At 43.1% G+C, this 22,276-nt stretch overlaps 1 protein-coding gene across 6 annotated transcripts in view; it reads right to left on the bottom strand.

Annotated features, from left to right (window-relative positions):
• The window catches only part of sh2d3ca (SH2 domain containing 3Ca), a 190,157-nt gene that overhangs the window by 23,456 nt on the left and 144,425 nt on the right, over nt 1-22,276 (bottom strand). For 2 of the 6 annotated variants that reach the window (XM_069703168.1, XM_069703191.1), the window contains exon 1: nt 17,324-17,616. The exons of 1 other annotated variant lie outside the window; for it this stretch is intronic. In XM_069703168.1, coding sequence (XP_069559269.1) covers nt 17,324-17,404 — 81 coding nt within the window. In that variant the 5' untranslated portion in view covers nt 17,405-17,616. Of the gene's footprint in view, nt 1-17,323; nt 17,617-22,276 lie in introns of those variants that run through there. 3 more of the 6 variants (XM_069703183.1, XM_069703202.1, XM_069703175.1) reach the window with 2 other exon arrangements.

The following is a 22,276-nucleotide window of genomic DNA, read 5'->3' as shown; positions in this document are numbered from 1 at the left end:
CGCACAGATAAAAATACACATGACATGGGGATACATGCAAACACACACAGAGAAGATTTTAATGATGTTTGACTGTTAAGTACGACTGCACTTCTCTCCCTCGCCTCCCAACCCGCGGTTTCTCTGCTAAACAGGCCTATAGGCGCCCCCCACACACACACGCACACACACAGAGGGGAGTAAACATCCATTTCCCAAAAGTCTCCACAGACACAACCCCGTTTTTCCCCACCAACAAATATACACAACACAAAAATAGCATGTACACGAAGCAAGACGCAGATACACTCAAAACACCCGCACACACGGGTAGAGATGGAGATGACAGCGTTCCATTTTGCTGAAGACGCCGGTGACATGTTTCGTTATGAAAGAAACAGCGCACCGATGAGTACAATACAGATGCCGATTAAAGATTATACAGATTTAATTAGATGTTTCTCTGGATGAAATGAGATAGCTCGGTTGGAGCCGACTCGATTCAGATTAGTTTAATACCTCAACTAATGACAAAGCAGTGTAGCCAAACACATTGCATTGCTATAAATGGATATACCGACAAATTAAATACAAATTTATATAATTTACATACAAGCCCACCCGGTGACTAGAGCAACATGATTGAGCTGGTTAGCTTAAAGGCACTTAAACACATTTTCTCTCTCCGCTTCTTCTTGCAGGTGTGTTACGATTGCAAAGACGGTGATGTAACATACTTCTTTACAGCATCCAAATGTGTAATGCTAATTTGATAACAGTGGATGGGTGTTTTGGCTGGTCAAACCACACTTGTTTTTTTTTTGTTTTTTTTACTCGAATGTTGATTATTTTATCATGGACGTTTAAAGTTAGAGAGAAATACTTTTATATATATATAAAGTAAATAATGTCTTATTTGTAAATAGCGAAGAAATGGGACTGTTGGAGAGAGTATTTGCTCGAGAAATACTTTTTGAATGCATTAAAAAAGCGCAATGACTGCATTTTTACTGCCTGGCTGACATGAGTTACCTAACCCGGACACAAAGTCTGGACCTTTAGTGGACAGAAATAGATATTACACAGGAAGCCGCAATGCCACAATGTCACGTGTAAAGTAGTGCTGTAGGGTTTCTTGTAGAGCCCACAAATAATAAATGAATACTACATTTATAGAAACACTAGAAAATCATGCAAGTTTGCACAACTATTGCATAGAAATTGTGCAAAGGGAGAGGCAAGGCAAGTAAACGGTTATTTGTGCGTTTGCAGATGTCCACAAAACTGTCTCTTTATGTAGAATTAAGAAAGCGTCAACACCAACAAACGCAAAACAAGGGAAGCACAAATGTTCACACCCCACTCACTTACAGTCGACTCAGCAATGCCACGCCTATGGATGCTGTTGCTATGGTAACCCCATACTCTGCATGCCCCAGCTGGTGTTTCCCTGAGGAAAAATGTCTGGCTGTGCGTGTGACAGGGAGAGGTTAATGTGTCCCATGTGTGCCTTGCTCCGTCATGTGCAGTGGGGTGTACCGAAGAGGAAAACATGGCTGGTTGGGAGCAGTTATCGTGGTATCTATCCCATCGTATGTATGACTGGGCGCACACGTGTGCGATCTATTCTTATAGTATTACTCCGATAATACTTCAGTCACCAGTTGTCCCAACGGGAGAGTGACTGGTTGAGTAGTTCACCACTGACTGGAGAAAATCCTGATTTCATTTAAGGGCAGTATATTGAGACGAAGAGATAAAACACAGCAAAATCCTTCAAATCCACTTCACTGCAAAATTCGACAGTCCTTAAGCTCCGATAGTAAAACCACAACAATAGATGAACACAAATTCATGGAGCAACACCAGAGTAAACAAACACTTCAGCTGCCCACTCAGTCACACTGTGTTTTGCTGTTCTGTTACAATGACTCATGCTTTAAATTTACACACATTACAGTACGTGGTGACCTGTGCTTCTGCCAACATGGCTGAGAGGATTTGGGACAAGTACAACATTTATTCGTCATGTTTCCAGCTCTCAGCTTTGTTTACTGTATCATCACCCCGCACAGGAACTCGCGCAGATTCAAGGGTTGAGCAACAGTCTGACATAAATGAACATGGAATCTGATCCATGACATAATGGATAACAACTACTTCACCATTGTGACATTGTGCTTCTGCATAAGAAAATGTCCTGAACTAATCAACAAAAGGTAGAAATTTACACAAGTACACATTTTTAAGACCTATAAGTCGTGCATTGAGTGATGCCGCAGTGATGCAAAAGTATACTCCAGTCCACGGTGACTTCACCATCAACTTTGACCAATTATATTTAGGCAAAAAAGACTTGATACACTCTCAAAATAAAACCCGTCTACACCAGAACTCAAGATGTTTGTTAACCCCGGCTGGCCCAGCGGAGCCAATTCTGTCCGTCTTTCCTGGCTCGCCACAGCTCAATGTAATCATAGAGAATGGAGGATTGGCTGTTCCACCGCTGCATTTGGGCCTGCTTCTCCTGTGCCTCTCATACTTAACTTCTCCTTCACTGCGGTGCAATTTTTAGACAGCTCGAATGTACACGCACGTCTGACTCATCACACGTCTTTCCTTTACTTCACTGTTAGATTTTTCCACCACTTCTCATCAGGTTTCACTTGGTGCTTTAGGCGAACACTGCTGCCTTTTTCTGCACCTCCTCGTTGGTCTCTTGACATGTTGTGCTCTATTTGAACCCTCATCCTTTTCCAAACTTGGCTTGTTTTTTTCTTTTTTTTTCTTTTGGAAAGCATAGAGATAAGAAAATAAGTTGAGGAAGATCAGTCTCATTTCCTCTTTCCAGCAAACATCACGGCTCATGTCTGTCTTACCTCTAATTATTTATCTTTTAATACTTTATTATCATGCCAACTCGCTCCATTATCTTTTGTCTTTATCCTCCTCCATTCCTTAATTCTTGCACTCAAAATTTTCCTTCATCCCTTCTATGAGTTCATCTTCACAGTCCTCTTTGCTGCATCTCCAATGTGAGTCCATGTCTCACTCCATCCCTCCTCCTGCTCCAACCTGCCAACTCTCAACCACATATCATATCATTCCCCTCTCTGTGCACTTTCGCTCACCAATCCACTCAGCCGGGGTGTCAGTGTGTAGTTGTTTATGTGCGAATGTGTCTTTATGTCTGACAACAGCTGAGGCATCACCTTGTTCCATCAGGCAAACACAGAGAGCAAGGGAAAGTAATGCATTAGGAGGCAGAGAAGAGAGAAGAAAATAAAATGCTGTACATTTCTTTCTTTTTTTTTTTTTAACATTTAACCAAATGCTCCTCCTTTTAAATTTATATAATAATGATCTTAAAACAATGCTATACACATTCTCCAAAATTTCTCGGAGCAAAGAGGTAATAGACCACTTTCATTTGATCTCCTAATTTTGCTAGTTGTGGCATCCTATTGAACGTTGACCTCAAAACTTTTGAGCCTTTAACTAGTCAGGATTGACCATCATAAGCGGCAAAATTATACCGCCGACGCAAATACATCAAGAAAAAAACGCTCGACTTCAACATCATCATACCGAGCCGCCGCAAGTCAACGTTGTTATTTTGACTTGCGTATGAAAGTTAATGTGCGTAAAGTGTGTACCCTACGTCACATGCATAATGTAATGTACCCAAACCATGATGCTTTTCCTAAGCAATTTTTGGTGCCTAAAACTAATCAAACTATTATCATTAGAGGTAAGGTGACACTGTTGCTCTCACTTTTTTAATTTTTGCAAACTTGTGTTTGGCATTACCGAGAGCACATCCTGCTGTTGTCTCTGTGCTATTCCTGGAAAACCAGCTAATTTGTTCATCATTTATTTATCAGTTGCTATTATTCCGAGATGAGATTTATATGAAATCCCAATACCGTTTTGTTAAACCCGCAGCTTTAATTGGTCTTCTTTGATTTCACCTCAGTTTCACTCCAAATAAAGAATACCGTGTCCTTGTCTTTAATTGAAACGGTTAGTGTCTATGACAGCCGGGACCAGCTGGGACAGATGAAAGATGCTCTGGGCAGTTTATTCACTCTTCTGGAAATACAAATCTAATCTTTAATTTTGGCAGCTCAGGGAAGAGCCTGTGATTGGCTGGGAACAAGACTGGGGCAATCATGAATGTCGGCAAACTAAAGTGTTTTCGAAAAATGACTTCATTATGACAAATATGTTAATTATGATCAAGTAAATCAGGGTCCACTCACAATAAAAAAATAACTTTGCTAAGCTTCAGCCTCTAATTGTTTTCAATAAGATAAAGCCAAAAACACTCTCTCTCTCTATCTCTCTCTCTCACACACACACACACAAACACAATTTCCCCTAAGGGCTGTGCCACTCGCTGTCATCCTCGCTTCTCTGGGCTTTACCATTAATGGCTAATTTGCTGGCGTTTTGGGGTAAAAGGTCATCCCACTGATGGATGGAAGGTCTCAGGACTCATCAATACTAACCTTCCTCTGTTAACACACACACACACACACACACACACACACACACACACACACACACACACACACACACACACACACACACACACACACACACACACACACACACACACACACAGTTATTCATCTAGGTGCAGACATCCATGCATGAATTTAAACACATATTGCAACCTACACACTGGTGCACACTCAGACCCACACATTTCTGTTTCTTATTTGCCATTTCACCACAAGTCAGAACCATTACCATCCATACTAGGACCATCTATCTTGACAGTGACAGGTGTGAAGGGAAAACCACAAACCCACAATGCATTTCTCTATTGCAGTTTAACAGGAAAGGGACAAAAAAAAAAGGGGAGGACGCACCAGCTGAAGGACAGACAGCAGAGGGGCACAAATGACAGATGGGGGTTGGTAAAGGAGGACAGCCTTGCTTGGTTAATACTAATTCACCAAATTCCCCCAATATTAATGATAAAGCAGCCTTTTTCAGTCACCACTGGGTCTATGAGGAACCAGACCTGAAGCCGTTCATTATTCATAATATATATACTGTTATTGATATGCACCGTTGTTGTGACATAATCAAAATTAGTTGCTTCATTTGCGGCCAGTCATGAAGTTTTGGCACGTTGGTTTATGTTGAATATTACTTGTTATATGTCAACAATAGCAGTAGCCGTGTTACCAAGGAAACCCACACATATGGTGACACAGCATCTAATTAATTAATCAATGACTGACAGCAAAGGATTAATGAGCTTTGCAAGCTGAAACAAAGCCAAGAAACATGGACATTTGTCTGACAAACACAACTACAGCTTTTAATGTTTTTTTTTAATCATTATTAACCAATTTAATTCGAGTGTATGTTGGTCATGATGCCTGTGTTTAAAAATGTCTAGACACCCACAAGTTTGAGGAATTAGGCTCAACTTTAAGCTTTAAAATAATTAAAACAGGATAAAATCAGGATTTACATCCCTGAAAAGGGAACTCCCTCTATATCCAGTGTAGGATGGAGAGCCACTCACTTTTTCACAGTTGGAAGAAGTGGCATACTGTGACCAAAATGTGCTCCATGTCATGGTACAAAGTCAGTGTGGCCGCTTTACTTTTATCAGGCCACTGCTCGTGAAGCAGCTGGACTTTCCATGTTGCGTTTGGTGATGGAAGTCCCCAAAACCCCGAATCTTACATGTTCCCTCTGATGTGAATAGTTGAACATTTTGCAGAGTACGGAACTTATTTGCTTTCTTGCGGAGAAGCGAAGGAGACGATTGATAGCACTCTCGTGTTAGTCACGTTAAAAATAAAGCTGGAGCCTGGTTAGCTCAGCATATAGAAAAATACAGTGCTAAAAATGACAACTTGTAGTGTTACTGTGGGAGATGGTTAGCTTGGCACAAAGACAAAGCAGGGAAAGCTAGCTGATATAGATATTTGCATGATCTAAAGTTGATCTTGGTTCTACCTAAAAACGATTTGCAAACACTTTTCTAGAATAAAGAGAGACAAACAGTGCCCGCCAAACACTCACTTTACATGTATATCAGAAAATATCAGGAGTTTATCAGAAACGTGTTTATTTTCAGCTTTGTCATGGTGACATCCTGCTCCCTGCTGTGTCAGTGTACCGATTTACACATGCATAAAATTTGCCAAGTCACAATACAAACGATGACCTATTGACTGGCCTTGTAACTTGACACACAAAACATGCACAGAGAGGTGATGATGACGCAGTGGAAGATGTGTCAAAGATAGACCCAAAAAAAAGAAGAAGTGCGAGAGGTTGAAGAAAGAAAAGGAAAAGAAGACACATTGACACAGAAAGGGAAAACATGGAAGTAGAGAAAAAGAGGCAGGAGTTACAGAGAGACATATATGCAAGAGAAAGAGAGAGAAGGGAGGACACAAACAGAGAGGTTACTGTACACAATGAGATGGAAATGTTTGATCCCATAGGTGGACCGCGGATGCATATCAATCAGTTTTTAGCTTCCTATTAAAAGCACACACACACCCTTTCCCCATCACCCCTGGCCATGCAGACCAGCAGAAAGAAGCACGCCCTAGAGCTGTGATGCCATTGGCCAGGAATGATGTCATCCCTTCTTGGAGGTTGAGCAGCGAGCTGCACAATTGGCTGGCTGAGGCAGACAGTAGGAGAGCGCTGCTGAGGTATCAATTCCATTCATACAGAGGCAGCAATGAAGCGCGCACATGTGCGTGCGTGCGTGCATGTGTGCGTGTCTGTGTTTGCATGTGTTTGTGGGTGTGACCACTCCCCACCGAGGCATACAGGCAGAGCTATTAGGGCCGTGTCCATCATTCTGAGACGCAGACATTACCTGCTGGGATGCTCCCTAATGGACGATCCGTCCGTCTAACACGCATACAGTTCACCACAGTACACACTATCAAATATGTATGTAACCAAAAAGTGCACACACACACACTCAGCTGATGGGGGTTGGGAGGGTTGAGATGGGTGTTGTCTCCCTGTTGTTACTGGGCTGTTGTCATGGTGATGCAGATGGAGCTTTTACTGCTAGCTGGGACTCACTTTGCAATAAAACTACACACACACACACACACACACACACACACACACACACACACACACACACACACACACACACACACACACACACACACACACACACACAGCGTTTCATTGATGCTCGCACGTGCACACCTTTCGAGTGCAGCTTGCCTTTGGAACTGCTTTCAAAGAATAGAAGAAAAAAAAAAGGAACCAGAAAAAGAGGACTCGGTGTGGAAGTGCGTTTGCGTGAGGAGTGTGAAGGTGTAAGTGTAAACAGTCCCATGAGAGACACTAGACACATCCTCCAAGAGATCCTCATGACAAATTAGCCTGTGGTAGCCTGTTACAACATGCTGCACATTCAGTCTCCTTCTCTCTCTTTCCTCCTTCCATGAATCTCTCTGCGCCTTTTACCACCAACACCTTCCACTCCTCACCCGAGCATCTTTTTTTTTTGAGTATGATGTCATTTACAGGTTTGTAATTGCTAGTATAACCAAGACTTTATGTGAAGAAAAGATGCAAACCAGCCCTGACTCTTAAAATGCTGTATATAAAACCAGATAGTGCGCACACACAGCGAGCCTCTTAACCAAAGATAATAACACACTTCTAGATGTCCTGATATGGAAAATAATTGCCTTGCTGCAGGATGTTCTTTGCCTGGGCCTTGTCCATTACTCTCTTATATGTGGACCCTTCTTACGTTCCGGAAACATAATAACTGCCACTGGTCCATCAACAACCTCCTTCAACTAATCACTTTCAATAAAACCCAGTCACTGTATGCACGCATGAGTTATGTATTCCGCCACATGATCTGTGCGTCCACACTGCATGGATTCCATTTTATCGGTAGAGGTGTTAATTTGAGCTCATCTAATTTGAATTTAATTGTGTTCAACAAATCTATCAAATTCCTGTCGATGGAATCCGTTCAATCTCTTATCAGTATCTGTATCTGCTTCACATTAACAACCCAATCTCCTTCATTAATAACTAAAAGATGCTATCAGCACATTTAGCAGAAAAATCCTGTCCTTGTCTATGTTTAACTTGTGTGGCTGCAGTAGTGCCAAAACAATCAGTCAATGGCATTTTTGATGATCACTTAATCATTTAAGCTGTTTAACAAGGACAAATGTAAATGAAATGCTAATATTAGAGTAGCTTAGAGAGAAAAATAATTCAACAAAACAATCCAAAAACAGCCCAAATCTGTGGAACCATGCATGCCTGTTCAGGCATGTACACATACATGACTGAATCTGCGCCTGTGTAAGTGTGTGTGGGAACGCAAGAGAGATAAAGCGAGCGAGAGCGAGTGTGTTCACTGCCATTCTCAGCTGCTCTGCAAATCACCCAGAGACGCTTTAACAGCCCCGGGTCTTTTCATAAAGGAAAATGATGCATTAAAAACTCCACAGAGGTCTGGGGCCTTTCCGTAACTCAAACACACTTTCCCCCAGCGGGATTTATTTGAAATTAGAGCAAGAAGCAACACAGGCAGTGAGAGCTGGAAACCCTGACCTTAGGAAAAAAAAAAAAAAAAATCCCTGAGAAGACATGCAATGCACTGAACATTCAGCTTAAATTGATAAAAGAGTCATTTGAAAATACAATGTTCGAATAGGGCAGAAAAATTCTTATATTGACTTGCATACATGACATTATCATATCTGCTGATGTTCAAAGCAGTGACCTGTGTTCGAGTCTTATTACACGAGTCGAAACTTTGGAAAAAAAAAAAAAAAACCTGCATGTAATTCAAAAACAATTACAGCTTTCTCTAAATCATCAATTTGGAAAACGGAAATATAATCATACCATCACCGTATGATTTGAAGAAAACTCAATATGCTACCTTTCGGATTGTGCTCTTTGTATATCGTTTCAAACCAGAAGGCCCTACTTTTTTGTATCCAACAATGGGCATTAAAAGCACGAGAGCACAACTCCCCGTGCTAGAACGGCTATTTGTCCCATTTGGGAGAACTGAGCCTTTAAAGCCGCAGCAGCCTGAGATCCAATAGCCTCCGCATTCTCAGAGGTCAGGAGAGGTCAAAGATAAAGAGCGCAAACAATTGCCGAACCTCCTGCTCTAAATCCCTGTACTATGCCACACTCCCTCTCAGCTGTGTCTTTCCCAGCATCTGCAAGCGTGGCGCGTATGCGGATCCGCCCGCATGTGAGACTTTCCTCAGCGAGAGACTGGTGGAGAGACTTCAGAGGACTCATTCGCACACAAAGTGTTCGGCACTCCGTGTCAGTTCTGAAAGTTTGCTGGTAAAAAAAAAAAAACCAGACAGTTTACTTCATTCATCCTGAAACTCGGCATTAGAACTCGTGAATGAATGTAGCAGCTACAGACGACTCGGAGATGACGAGAGAGTGTTATTATCACTCCTGATCGATAGTGAACAAAGTGGCTGCGATACATAAACTGAGCGAACTCATTATGTTCAGGGTGATATTACTTCTTTATGTTCACAGTTAAAACGCCATCACAAATCAGGATAATTTCTCTTGATTTAAAGAAGAGCCCGTGATTGTTTTGCATGCATTCCTCCATTGGCTCCCCGTATGTTTTAGAATAGATTTTATTGATCACTTCTAAGGCTCGTAGGCGGTTAGCTCCAAAATACATACTCAGACTAAACTTAAAAGGTGACTGGGCCTTTTTGCTCAGTTGTTAAACGAAGCTAACGCACTGTTTTCACCGTTTTATTGAGTAATTGTTTGTCTTATTAACGGTTACTTATTGTGTTTTAGAAGCATGTAAACTGCGCTTTAATAAGGGCTATATAAATAAAGATACTATTATTATAATTATTCGTCATATTCAAGAACAATCAGCCTTCAACATTAGCCAGCTTTTCAGGCAATGGTTACTATTATTTGGCATTGCTTTACTCAGCTCTCAATATGCAAACAATCAAAATTAATTACTGAAGAAAAAGAAGTCTATAAATAGACACTGATCATACAATTTATAGAAGCAAAGGCCCTGGAAGATGAAAACGTTCTGTGTAAATATTCACCATAGTTGCTTTAAGTCCTACTCTGTGTTTGTTAAAAAAAAAAAAAAAAAAAGAGGAAGCAATTAATGATGCAGAGTTGAAGATGACTTTATTTCAACCTGCAGCCAGGTATTCTTTAGTATAATCTCTCCTCGCGTCTGTTTAAAGAGTCCACACTGCGATAAGAAGCACAGCAGCATTCACCATAGGTTTATGTTCTGATGTTGCTCTATTTTAAAGCTTTCCTCCATCATGTCAGGAGAGATCGGATGTTGACATGAAGCATGGAGCTTTCCAGCTCCGTGATCCTTGCCTGCAGCTAAAAGTCATGATATGGAGAGACCATTTGGGTTTTGCATTTGCACTTGTTTGAATAGTGAGCACGTTATGTGCTCGAGCTTTCATTCAGAGTGCCTTGAGACACATTTCTGCTAACACATACCGCCGAGTCGACTAATCTATATTACACTATTCATTAGACTCTTTCACCAATACCTTCACTTGACTACCTTTAGGTCTAAAGACTCATCGCATTCAGAGATGAGCTTTTCATGTTTCCAATTAACCTTGCAAAGAAGTTACCCGTATTTGAGGCTTAATGAACCATAAGTCAACACTGTTAATCCACATTTCATCATGAGAAATAAAAGCGCTCTTTCTACCTTTGAGAGGAACCTGCTGAACAATGACCTGCAGCTGAAATGACCACTTGACTTCTCAGTGCTTCCTCGGAACTCCTAAGTCAAGATAAATACTTAAAGAGAGCCAGAGCGCAACATATCAGAGACAAAAAGCACTGCTGAAGAATGAGATATTAGTGGACTTTTGAGGAACAGTTGAAACTAAAACTACTTCCTGTAGCTGCTTCACAGTAAAAGCCTTCGAGTACAGACTTTTTCATCTTTTGCTGTCGGGCAGCAGGTGAAAGTTTTGAGGCACAACACAGTCCAAGTTGCCAGGAACAGTCCTGAGATGTGCGCAGTTTGACATAGTGGTCAAACAGTGCTACTACAACTACATGCTCATTGTGTGATGCATACTGGCCCAAAAAGCAGTTTACCCCCACACACAATCACAGTGAAAAATTATTTTAATTGAGCCATCTCTGCAGGGAGCTATCTGGGGGTCGGACGTCGAGTGTCCCGGTCACACCGGCTCTCTACTGACTCGATGTAGAAGGATGCTAACGCATAAGCTTCTCCTTATGCGATATGTTTATAGGTACTGTTGATGTAACTAAAACAGAGTGTTAATGTACTTGGGGATTGGTTCTCAAAGCAGATTACTCGCTGCTGCTCGAATATCTCCGGCAGTTCCCTCATTCAGCGCAGCCCGTTCTGCCAAACCTCACTGTGAAAACATTTTCTATATAGAGGCAAGTCCTTGACTCACTGTAGGAGTCTTTGAACCTCCGTTTATGCTTTCATAACGAGCAACCTCTAGTAGTTGACTGTTCTCTCAACGAAGCAAAGACAGGGGGGCTGTTATAGGTGATAAACCTGTATGTGAGGACATCAGAGTGGATAGTGAAGCATATAAAACGTATAATTTGATATCAGGCACTTTGTACCTCTTTGTGTCTCCTACCAACAGTTGGCTTCTTTAAACCAAACCAACAATCAGAGGTAGCAGCTCTTGAAACGCTCATATTAACTGTTTTTGTGAGGATACTTTTTTTTTTAAATGTTCAACTGGGTCATTGAGGGAAGCAACGACAAAAAGTTAATGTGGTCGTTTAGGTATGAAGAGTTTTTCAGTGTTACTTTAAGATCACTCGAAGGAACTCTATTCCAATCAGAAAAGTAACTTGTATAAAACTAGTTGATCTGTAGAGTTGTTAATCAATTACACCGGCTTAAACTAAGCTTTCCTTTCAGCTAATGCCCAAACAATAACGGTTCAAGATGTCCTCTATAAACCAGTAACTAAGTGGACTGGAGCATCGCGCACACACAGTCGTACGCACATGAACACGCACACACACAGCTGACATGTACCAACTCACACACACGGGCAGTATTGCTCCTCATTAGTGCCAAAAACATCTCGGTTCTCTAATGAGGATATGGACTCTGGAACCAGGCAATGGGAGCACACACACACACACACACACACACACACACACACACACACACACACACACACACACACACACACACACACACACACACACACACACACACACACACACACACACACACACACACACACACACACACACACACACACAGCTGCCCTTCACACTATGAGCCTGCAGGGTGTGACAGGCAGGCACGCCAAAAGAGGATTTGTGGTGAAAAGCTTTTTTTTTTTGGTGGGGGAGGGGGGGGCAGGCGAGAGGGAGAGAGAGATAGGAGGAGTGGAGAGGAGAGGATTACATGGTGAATATTTCAATGCTAAAACATACCAATTGGTTTGGGCTCCCTTTCTGGCACACACACACACACACACACACACACACACACACACACACACACACACACACACACACACACACACACACACACACACACACACACACACACACACACACACACACACACACACACACACAAGGCATTAGCAGGGCCATATCTTCTACAGCTAGTTTAGCAATAAGTAGACAGAGAGTGGGGTGATGGGTAAAGCTAATACAAAACCACAAGGACTCCCCCAGGATCTGACTGACAAACTGATTGCTAATTAACCTGCTGTGACACACTGAGTGGACCAAAACCAACCAAGCTCTTCCTTACCATGAAGGACAATGTCTTTTATTATATTGAAAGAGACATTTTTAAACTTTAATAACACTAAAGTACAGACTGTGGGCTATGTAGAGATATGAACATCATATAGAGGACTTTGATTAGACACAAAGCCAAACCACTGTCTGTTATTAAATTGTGACCCGTTCTGGGGAATAGAGGTAGGGATAATACATAGACGAGACATGCAGAGGGGACATCAATGCAATAAAGGCTGGCCAGTTTAATACGTAGGGTATGATCTATTTGTAACAGGATTTCTAGAAAGTCCACCTGCAGAAAGTAATACATGGACTCCAATGATTTCTTCCACTGTATATGTGACTAGAATCAATATTTCTAGTTTTTATTTAAAAAAAAAAAGAAATGTGGCAGTTTATCAGGGTTCATTTTTAATAAAGGGCAACTTTGGTTGACTAAATAAGTTTCATAAACACCCAGGTAAACATCTGATGAAAAATAAATTCTTATTCAGATTCTGGTGCATAATCAGCAACTCATTTGCATTTACCTCAAGTTTATTTTTTATGTTGTATAACCAAAAGACAGCTTGAGCTTCTGTAAGCTACTGAAATCATTGTCTCCTTGAAGCTGGCAACAAAGCAACTTATGGGTACAGAGAGACATACAGGAGAGTCCATGTAAAAATTTGTTTCATTTACTCCACAAAAACTGCTCCATAAAAATCAATATAAATAAAGTGCCTTACATTCCTTTGCATTGTGTTATTGTAGCCTCGTATTATTCCACAACATGTGGCAGGCCTTCCAGGGGACTAAAAGCAGATTTAGGGGACAATATTATTATTATTCTTTCGTATATAATTTGATGTTGTATTTGAATCCCCCCCGCCCCCCAATAGCACAATGAGGCAGTGAATAACTGACTTGTCAGTTCGCACAAGCAGAAACCTGGTTTGCCGTGCACGGGACTGGATGTCAGAGAGAGGTGCCATGTTGCAAGGTTGGAGGTCGACAGCAACGTCCCAGATACAGCCGGGCTGCAGGAACGCTAACGGACAGAGGGACAGGCTGCTGGCTGGCATGACGACTGCCACATGCTGATAGGGTCAGCAGGGACCGAGGCTACAGAGTTGAGTGGGAGAGACACACAGACGGAGAGACAGAGAGACGGAGAGGGGGCAGGAGAGGGAAAGTGGCCCGGGGAAAAACAGGATTAACTTCAAAAACAATCAAAGTGTAGGAGGGGATCATTCAGAGTACTTTTATGCCCATTTTCATTTATGTATATTTGTGTGTGTGTGTGTGTGTGTACTCTTACTGGGGGCTGATGAGGGGGGGGGGGGTTACTGCTGTAGGAGTCCAGCAGGCAGCTACATTGCCCCAGTTACAGAGACGCGCTGGAAGCACTGGGTATAATGCCGACACAATGGGTAAGCTGCATGTCTGCATGAGAGAGAGAGTGTGTGTGTGTGTGTGTGTGTGTGTGTGTGTGTGTGTGTGTGTGTGTGTGTGTGTGTGTGTGTGTGTGTGTGTGTGTGTGTGTGTGTGTGTGTGTGTGTGTGTGTGTGTGTGTTCATAGTTAGCAGTCTAGACCGGGGGATCAAGTGTAATCTCTCCACTGATACAACTGATGAGCTGAGGTCACAGACCACTGTCACTGATTCAACATCATTTCTGCATGTCAATTGTGGAACAATGTAGTCCTATTAATTAATTCATAAATTACATTAAATAACTGTTGTACTATTTGACCCCTTTTTGGCCGCAATTATGGTTTTAAAACATGACTCGGATATTAAAATCACAACTGTCTATAAAGCCTTTGTCAAAGTCTCTTGGGTCTTTACAGCTGCTTATTTCTCCTATCACACGTTGGCTACGAAGACCGACTGCTCACTGTCGAATGTACATAAGACCTTGAAAAGTGCTGTCACATTACGAGACGATCCTCATTTTCCTCATCTGTGGTTGCTCGTATCTTTTTTTTCTCATCGACGTATCTGTGTTCATTTTACGTTTTAAAAAGAGAAGATTCAACGGTTAAACTTTTCTGCAGAGGAGGCGGTATTTCCTGCTGTGGTTACAGACCATTAATGAACACTCATGAAGCAAAAGCCAACATGAACTAAACAGTCTATTCATTAATGAAGCACAGGCAGCAAAAAGAAACGGTGCGAGTAATTACTCGCTCAGCATTGTGAAACTATTTTATACACGTATAATATTTATAATAGTGTATCTGGGATACATCTTTATCATGTTATCTTGTCAGGGATGATTACTAAGGATTTATGTTAAGCTGTAGATAAAAAGTCAAAGACAACTGCGCTAATTTTGGGGTATTTGTAAAAAAAAAAAAAAAAAAAAAAAAAAAACTGTTACAAGACAACCAGATATTTCTTTAAGAAAAAAAAAAACGGTATCACACTTTAAATGATATGATATGGCAGTGAACTTTACTTTCATCAAGTGGAGGTATTCCGATTTTTGGCAGGTAAAACATTGATCGGAAGATTGACATCGCAGCATCACTGGTTCCTCTGATCAGTCACGGTTTTGCACACCAGTGAAGCTGTCAGTAACGCTCTTCTTCTTTTTTTTTTTGTAGATAAAAGAAGACTCAATCACCAAATACAAAAAAGTACCACGAGTGTAAATATTCCAGCAAATGATGACGGCCCCCTGAAGGCAAAGAAAGCAAACCAACACAGCACCGAATGTCGCACCGAGTAAAGATTAAAGCTTCTCCGGGCAGCCGACAGCCTTTGGGTTACATGACACGGGATTGTGCTTGACAGGCTATATTTAATTAGAATGGATCGCAGGATCAATATTGGTTTATAGACAAAAATCACACTGTTTGTAAACAAACCCGAGGGGCTGAGAATTAAGTCGTTGTTTTTTTTACATTAGAAAGTCTCCCGCTTAACTTTAACCATTCAACGACTGCTAATTAATTAACCCCCCCCCTTGCCTCACACACTCGCACATCCTTACCACAACCACCACTACACAGAATCCCGCGACAGATTTAATTAAAAAAAAATGTCATTACTCTCCGAGCTTTGAAACACTTAACTACACAAAAGCAGATGTCTCCAAAACCTAAAAGTGAAAGAGCCAAAAATCACTCTCCGTGTTTTCCTTTAAGACAGAAATGTGTTTTAAGAGCAACAAAACAACCGAAGTACTCCAGTTTGAAGACGCTGGCTGTCTCAGCTGGTTGTGACGCTGAAGAAATGTCCCGCTGCCGGAGACAAAGGTGGGACATGCAAGCACCGAATATCAGGATTACAGCTCTGAAACACAGCGAGTTCTAAACACAACTCTGTGTCTGTCCTGTTCATAGTAAAAGGCATAATTATAACAACACAGAGTCGGCTGCAAACAACGTGGCAGGGGAGAGGAGAGGAGAGGAGAGGAGAGGAGAGGAGAGGAGAGGAGAGGAGAGGAGAGGAGAGGAGAGGAGAGGAGAGGAGAGGAGAGGAGAGGAGGAGAAAGAGAACAGAAGAAGAAGAACAAAACAGAACAGAAAAAGAAGAAGAGAAAAGAAGACTATTACAACCACTATAGTCCAGCATGGTACCATATCCTAGGCAACTTTGTTTGATTCCCCAGTCTATTATTTCCTATTATCTTGTCTATTAATATCACCCATTCTCTTCTTTTCATGAGAAATCCTTGCAACTCCTGAAGGTTCCCCAAGTTTGACAAACGTATTTACAAACCAACCACTACCTGATAATATCCAAGTCATTTCCCTGAAACAAATCACCGTGTTGGTCCGTAAAAAGTTGACATTTGAAAAGTATAAGCTTTTCACCAAATGGCATTGAAATTCAAGCATTAACGGACACAGAAATATACCGTATACACAATTACATGCGCATACACAAAATATATTGTAGGTGTCATTTTGTCCCAGAAATAAGGTCAGATATTAAGTTTCAAGCTTCAATCCAGAATTAGACCGAAGTAAAACTGATACCGTAGGATACTGCATGTACCCTTCACACACTTTCTCTCCCTCTCCGACACAACCAGCCAATTACAATCACATATTCCCCTGCTCTATTTCTCTCTCACGCTCACACACACACACACACACACACACACACACACACACACACACACACACCTCCCAAACCTCTCTCCTCCCTCACCATTTCCCTCCAACTCTCTCTACGCAGTGTGTTCACACAGTCCTTCCAACACTCAAGTACTGTACGGAGTCTATGATATCATCGGTCTGCCAACTAGGAGGCAGGCTGACATTACCGGGACAGAAGAGGAGCCAGCAGTGAGCACACACCTCCCACAAATACACACGGGCAGAAACACACACACACACGCGCGCGCGCGCACGCAAATGCGCCAAATGTAAGGAAACTTGGATAGCATATGTAATCTGTGCACACATATGTCTGCTGATGGCATATCATGTACTGAAAGGACAACACATGCAAACAAACACAAGAACACGCACGCGCGCACACACACACACACACACACACACACACAACACGCACGCACGCACACACGTCACACTCACCTGCACCTGCATGAAGGATCCCCGGTAGAAGCAGCATGCTGCAGCCGACAGGGCACTCCACAGGCTGCACCTCTCCGTCATGGTGGGCGCACGCACACACACACACACACACCTTCCTCTGCTCCCTTCTCTCAAACCTTTGCCCTCGCTCCTTTCCCCTTCCACCGCTACTTTACCTCCTCTTCTCTCCTCGCCCGTCTCCGGTCCTCTTCTCTCTTCCCTCTCTGAACCCACCCAGGGTGTCCGATCTGAACACCAGCCCCTGGGCTAATAAGCCTGTCCCACCGCTGCCTGCCTGCTTAGGAGCCCCTCAACATTAGTGCCAAGCACTACCAAAAAAAAAAAAAAAAACCCAGGCTGAGCTAAACCGGCTAACACTAATAGCTACAGCTTGCGGGCAGCTGCTGGTAACAACATCAGCTATTACCCTGCGAGCGAGCCGCTAACAGCCGGCAGTGATAACAGCGAGTGATATTCCAGCCCCTGACATCTCCGCTCTGCACCGGCTTCTGTCGCTTCTGCTCTCGCTCTCACTGCACTTGCTGCACTTCACGCGGCTGCTAGGGATTACCTCATTGCTTGCTGATGAAAGGAGTGTGTGGGTGGGGGAGGGTGGACCAGAGGGAGAGAGGGTGGGAGGGGATGGTTTGGTTGGATGGATGGATGGAGGGAGGGGATGGGGTGGTGGTGGGGGGGGGGGGGCTAACAGGCACAAGCGGAGAGGAGTGCTGTCGAATTGCGGGCTAGAAACCCCACCCACCCACCCGATGACCCCCTGCTTCAGTGCTGAGACAATGCTGACAAGGGGTGGGGTGGGGTGGAGTGGGGGGGGGGGTGGGGTGGGGGAGGAAGGAGGGGATGACGGAGAGAGCCAGCAGTGGGGGAGGGGGGTGGGGTGAAAAGGAAAAAAAAAAAAAATTAAGATGAGATGATGAATGAAGATGAAGGGAGAAGGAGAGAAAGAGGAGGACGTGTGCTGCCTCCCAAAGGAATCTAACCTTTCTTGGTGCCATGAAAGGAACCCGACGGGAGAGCTCCGCCAACCCCAACACACACACACACACACGCACGCACACACACACACACACACACGCACACACACACACACACACACACACACACGCACACGCACACACACACGTCTGTATGCATATTCACAGATTTCACACCACCTATATTTTGACACACACGCTGCTATATGTTACTATGGCAGGTGAAATAATGTTGACAGAAATATTATCTGTGTGTGTGTGTGTGTGTGTGTGTGTGTGTGTGTGTGTGTGTGTGTGTGTGTGTGTGTGTGAGAGAGAGAGAGAGAGAGAGAGAAAGAGAAAGAGAAAGAGTGTGTGTTGCAGAATATAATGATGTGTCTCTAAAAAGCCATGCAGACTGCAGCTAGACAGCTCATTATAAAGCTGAAACACACAGGCAGGTGTTTCAAGGATAACACGGTGTGATTTGCACCGGCCCATTTCACACAGCACACATACCGGCAGGGAGATGTCAGGAGGGGTGGGGCTTGGTCTCCAGAGGCCCCGAGTGTGTGAGATCATTGAGGACGCCTCACCATGGCAACACCGAGAGCCTTGACAGCATCCAAAATTCTGACACTGCATTTAGTTGGGGTCTGCACCACCGCAGGGCAGCGCGACGCAACACACGGACGTGGCCAGAGAATGGAGAGAAATACGCAACACGCCAGGCGAGGAAAAAATAAATACACACTCCTTCTTCTCACTTCGTCATCTGAGGGTCATCGTCGCACCTCACATACTAACGCACACGCACACGCGCGCGCACACACACACACACACACACAGCATCAAGTGATGCTAGTAATCACTCCTCTAATCTGCCTCTTGAAAGCATGCTGGTGGGTCACAGGCGGAGAGAGAGAACAGGCCGACAGATAAGGAGCTACAAGACACAGGACGGATTCATTAACTGCAACGTCTCCCGTTAAATGTAATCTCCAACCATCCAGTGCTGGATTAGACAGATTACACAGTGGGGGGACACAAATAATCTCATAAAAAGGGCCCCGTGCTTTCCTTCCTCTCAATCCTCTGTAATACCACGGCCAAAACATTCATAACATACAGCGTGTTACATCTGGCGGCTGCTGCTGCCCCACACACACACACACACACACACACACACACACACACACACACACACACACACACACACACACACACACACACACACACACACACACACACACACACACACACACACACACACCTTAACATACGTGAAAAAAAACCCGTCACAATGTGATGGATGATAAACAAAATAAAAGCCGGTCAAACAAGCTCTAACTTCATCATTGAAGCTGGCAACGTCAGCATGTATTGGACTTTAAGGTGCATTAGCTAATAGCCACTCCGCAAATTGATACTTTTTATATTATTTATGCTGCCTATTACTGTAATTGAACCCTTTTTGGCTACTTTTCTTAACTCCGATTCGCACTAGTAAAAGTATCCTGCTAAGACGAGCACATCCCGTCACGGCTTTGAGGAACAATACACGGTGCAAGCTCAAACTTTTTTCAAATGTCATTTTGCGTCCTCGGATGAATTGAATGAAGTCAAACGGACATCAAATGGCTGCTCGTGAGGGGAGCTGCGGCACTCGAGCAAAGCGACAGATTCGCCACAACCGAGTCACTCTGTGTTCTCTGAAAATATTTGAGACAGGAGGAACATATGGTGCTCTCTTTGCTCGATGACACAACACTGAAGAGTTCTGCTACACCTATAGCTTTTTTTTCCAATTTTTTTAACTGAGTCCCGTATTGATTTTTTTTTTAATGGTCTTGCTGTAATTCATCAAAAACACATCAGGCATGTCAACACAAAATATTCAAGATCAATATTTTACAAAACAGATATTGTCACGTTAGGAGATGAATGAGACATTTATAATAATACCTTGTAGTTCGACATCCATCCTCGCAGCTCCACATCATTTACATGTTTTAATGTCACTGACTGAACTCTCCACAGACACGCATTGAAATGAAAATGGTTCGGCCCACCAAATAGAGTCTCTGTCTCACTTTAGACTCTTGTACACCTCATTACCCTGACACGTCTTTCTTGTTTGTTTTCATCCTCACTTTGTCTCTTCTTTCCTTTATTCTCTGCGTTTACAGTAAGTGCTTCTGTCAGAAAATATGTATTTGTCTTCAGACTCTTTTCCTGTCAGTTGTTACCATCATCCTTTCATTGAAGCTATCCCCTTTCTTTTTAGCATCCCTGAATCTCTCAAACTCCCCCCTCCCCCCTCCATGCTCTATCAAATCCAGCATTTCTCCAACTGTTCTTATCACTGTACTCCTCCCCTCTTCTTATCCCTCTGATCAATAGCCTAACCTCCTTTTTCCCAGCCTCCTCTTCCCTCTGATCCCTCTCCTTCTCCCTTCTGCTCTTCCCTTCTCCTCCGTGGCCGTCCTCTTACTTTCCCCTCCTCTGTCTCTCCATCTCCTCCCCTACTCGGAGGCGGTCTTCGGTTAAATATTAATTAGTGAGCCCCATCCCGCAGGCTGATAGGGAGCACAATGGAGAATCCCTCCACGTGCCTGCGAGCATCCCACTAATGAAAGTGTGTGTGCTTGTGTGAAAGAGAGACACACAGAGATAGGAAGAGAGAGAGAGAGAGAGAGAGAGTGTGTGTGTGTGTGTGTGTGTGTGTGTGTGTGTGTGTGTGTGTGTGTGTGTGCACATGTGTGTGCAAAATGAAAAAAATGATACACAGAGGGTAGATCAAGATCACATGTGCAAACACATCTTTATGTGTGTACATGTGTGTGTCTGAAAACAAAGGCCAGGCACCGCCGGGAGTTAGGGGGCTACAGCTAATGGTGTGTGTGTGTGTGTGTGTGTGTGTGTGTGTGTGTGTGTGTGTGTGTGTGTGTGTGTGTGTGTGTGTGTGTGTGTGTGTGTGTGTGTGTGTGTGTGTGTGTGTGTGTGTGTCATCACAGGATGGACCCCATTCACCAACTGGTTAATCTGTATCGAACCACAGATACGCGTTTCAAAGCCCAGTTGAAACGTCGACTGGCAATAATGAGACGGCGAAGAGAAAGAGGCCTGCTGGGAACGCTGTGACTTTGTCCATGCAAATGTGTTGGAAAAATATTCATTTAGGTGTGAAATGGTGCAATTAAAAATCAGCTGCCCTGCTTTAATCGCATTAAAATGACTAAAGCTTACAAAAATGCGTTGCTGTAGCAACCAGACACATCTTTGGCATGAATAGTAGTAATACAGTCAAAGAGAGAACAAGGTGTCATTTTTCTCCGCTTGGAAGAACATGCTGACCTTGACGAGGGTGGACAAAATAATAGAGACAATATAGGACACAAGTCCTTCAGTGAATATCAGAGGTTTTTGCCAAGACTCCCAGAAGTATTGACTCTTGATTGGCTATTTTTTTTTTAGGTAGATTGTGAAACAAATGTCAAGAAAGGAATTAATGGTCTCCAGGAAAAAAATTAAAATAAAAAAATCCAACAGAGTTTGGCGGTCCCCTTTTCAACTCGGGCATCAAACATTTATGGTTTTAAAAAGGTCATGCCCATGTTCCCCAAGATTTGCGGACACCATAAATTCACTTACATGCTTGGAAGGGAGGGTGAGGCGAGAAGTGTTCAGTTGGAGGCAATTTGCTAGATATGACCAAATCCTACGCACTGCTCCTTTAAGTGAAAGGTTTCAATAACTGTTGGAGGGAGTTCCTTTGAAGGTGCAGCGTGTAGGATTTAGTGTCGTGTAGGAGAATCTACGGTGGCCATGAAACTCGAGGTAAAAAGGCAAAAAGTATCAAATGTAGTGGTAAAACATGGCATTGGAAGAGGACTCACTATGTGGATGTGAAGGACTAATTCGAAGGTAACTAAACCACAAGGCTTCACAGATTCAGGTATTTATTCAGTAATGAAAACGT

This window comes from Brachyistius frenatus, unplaced genomic scaffold (assembly GCF_029030835.1).
Source record: "Brachyistius frenatus isolate BFR_SWC_R1_liver_20210118 unplaced genomic scaffold, ASM2903083v1 Contig_3, whole genome shotgun sequence".
Lineage (NCBI taxonomy): Eukaryota > Metazoa > Chordata > Actinopteri > Embiotocidae > Brachyistius > Brachyistius frenatus.
This window is presented reverse-complemented; position numbering and strand designations above follow the sequence as displayed.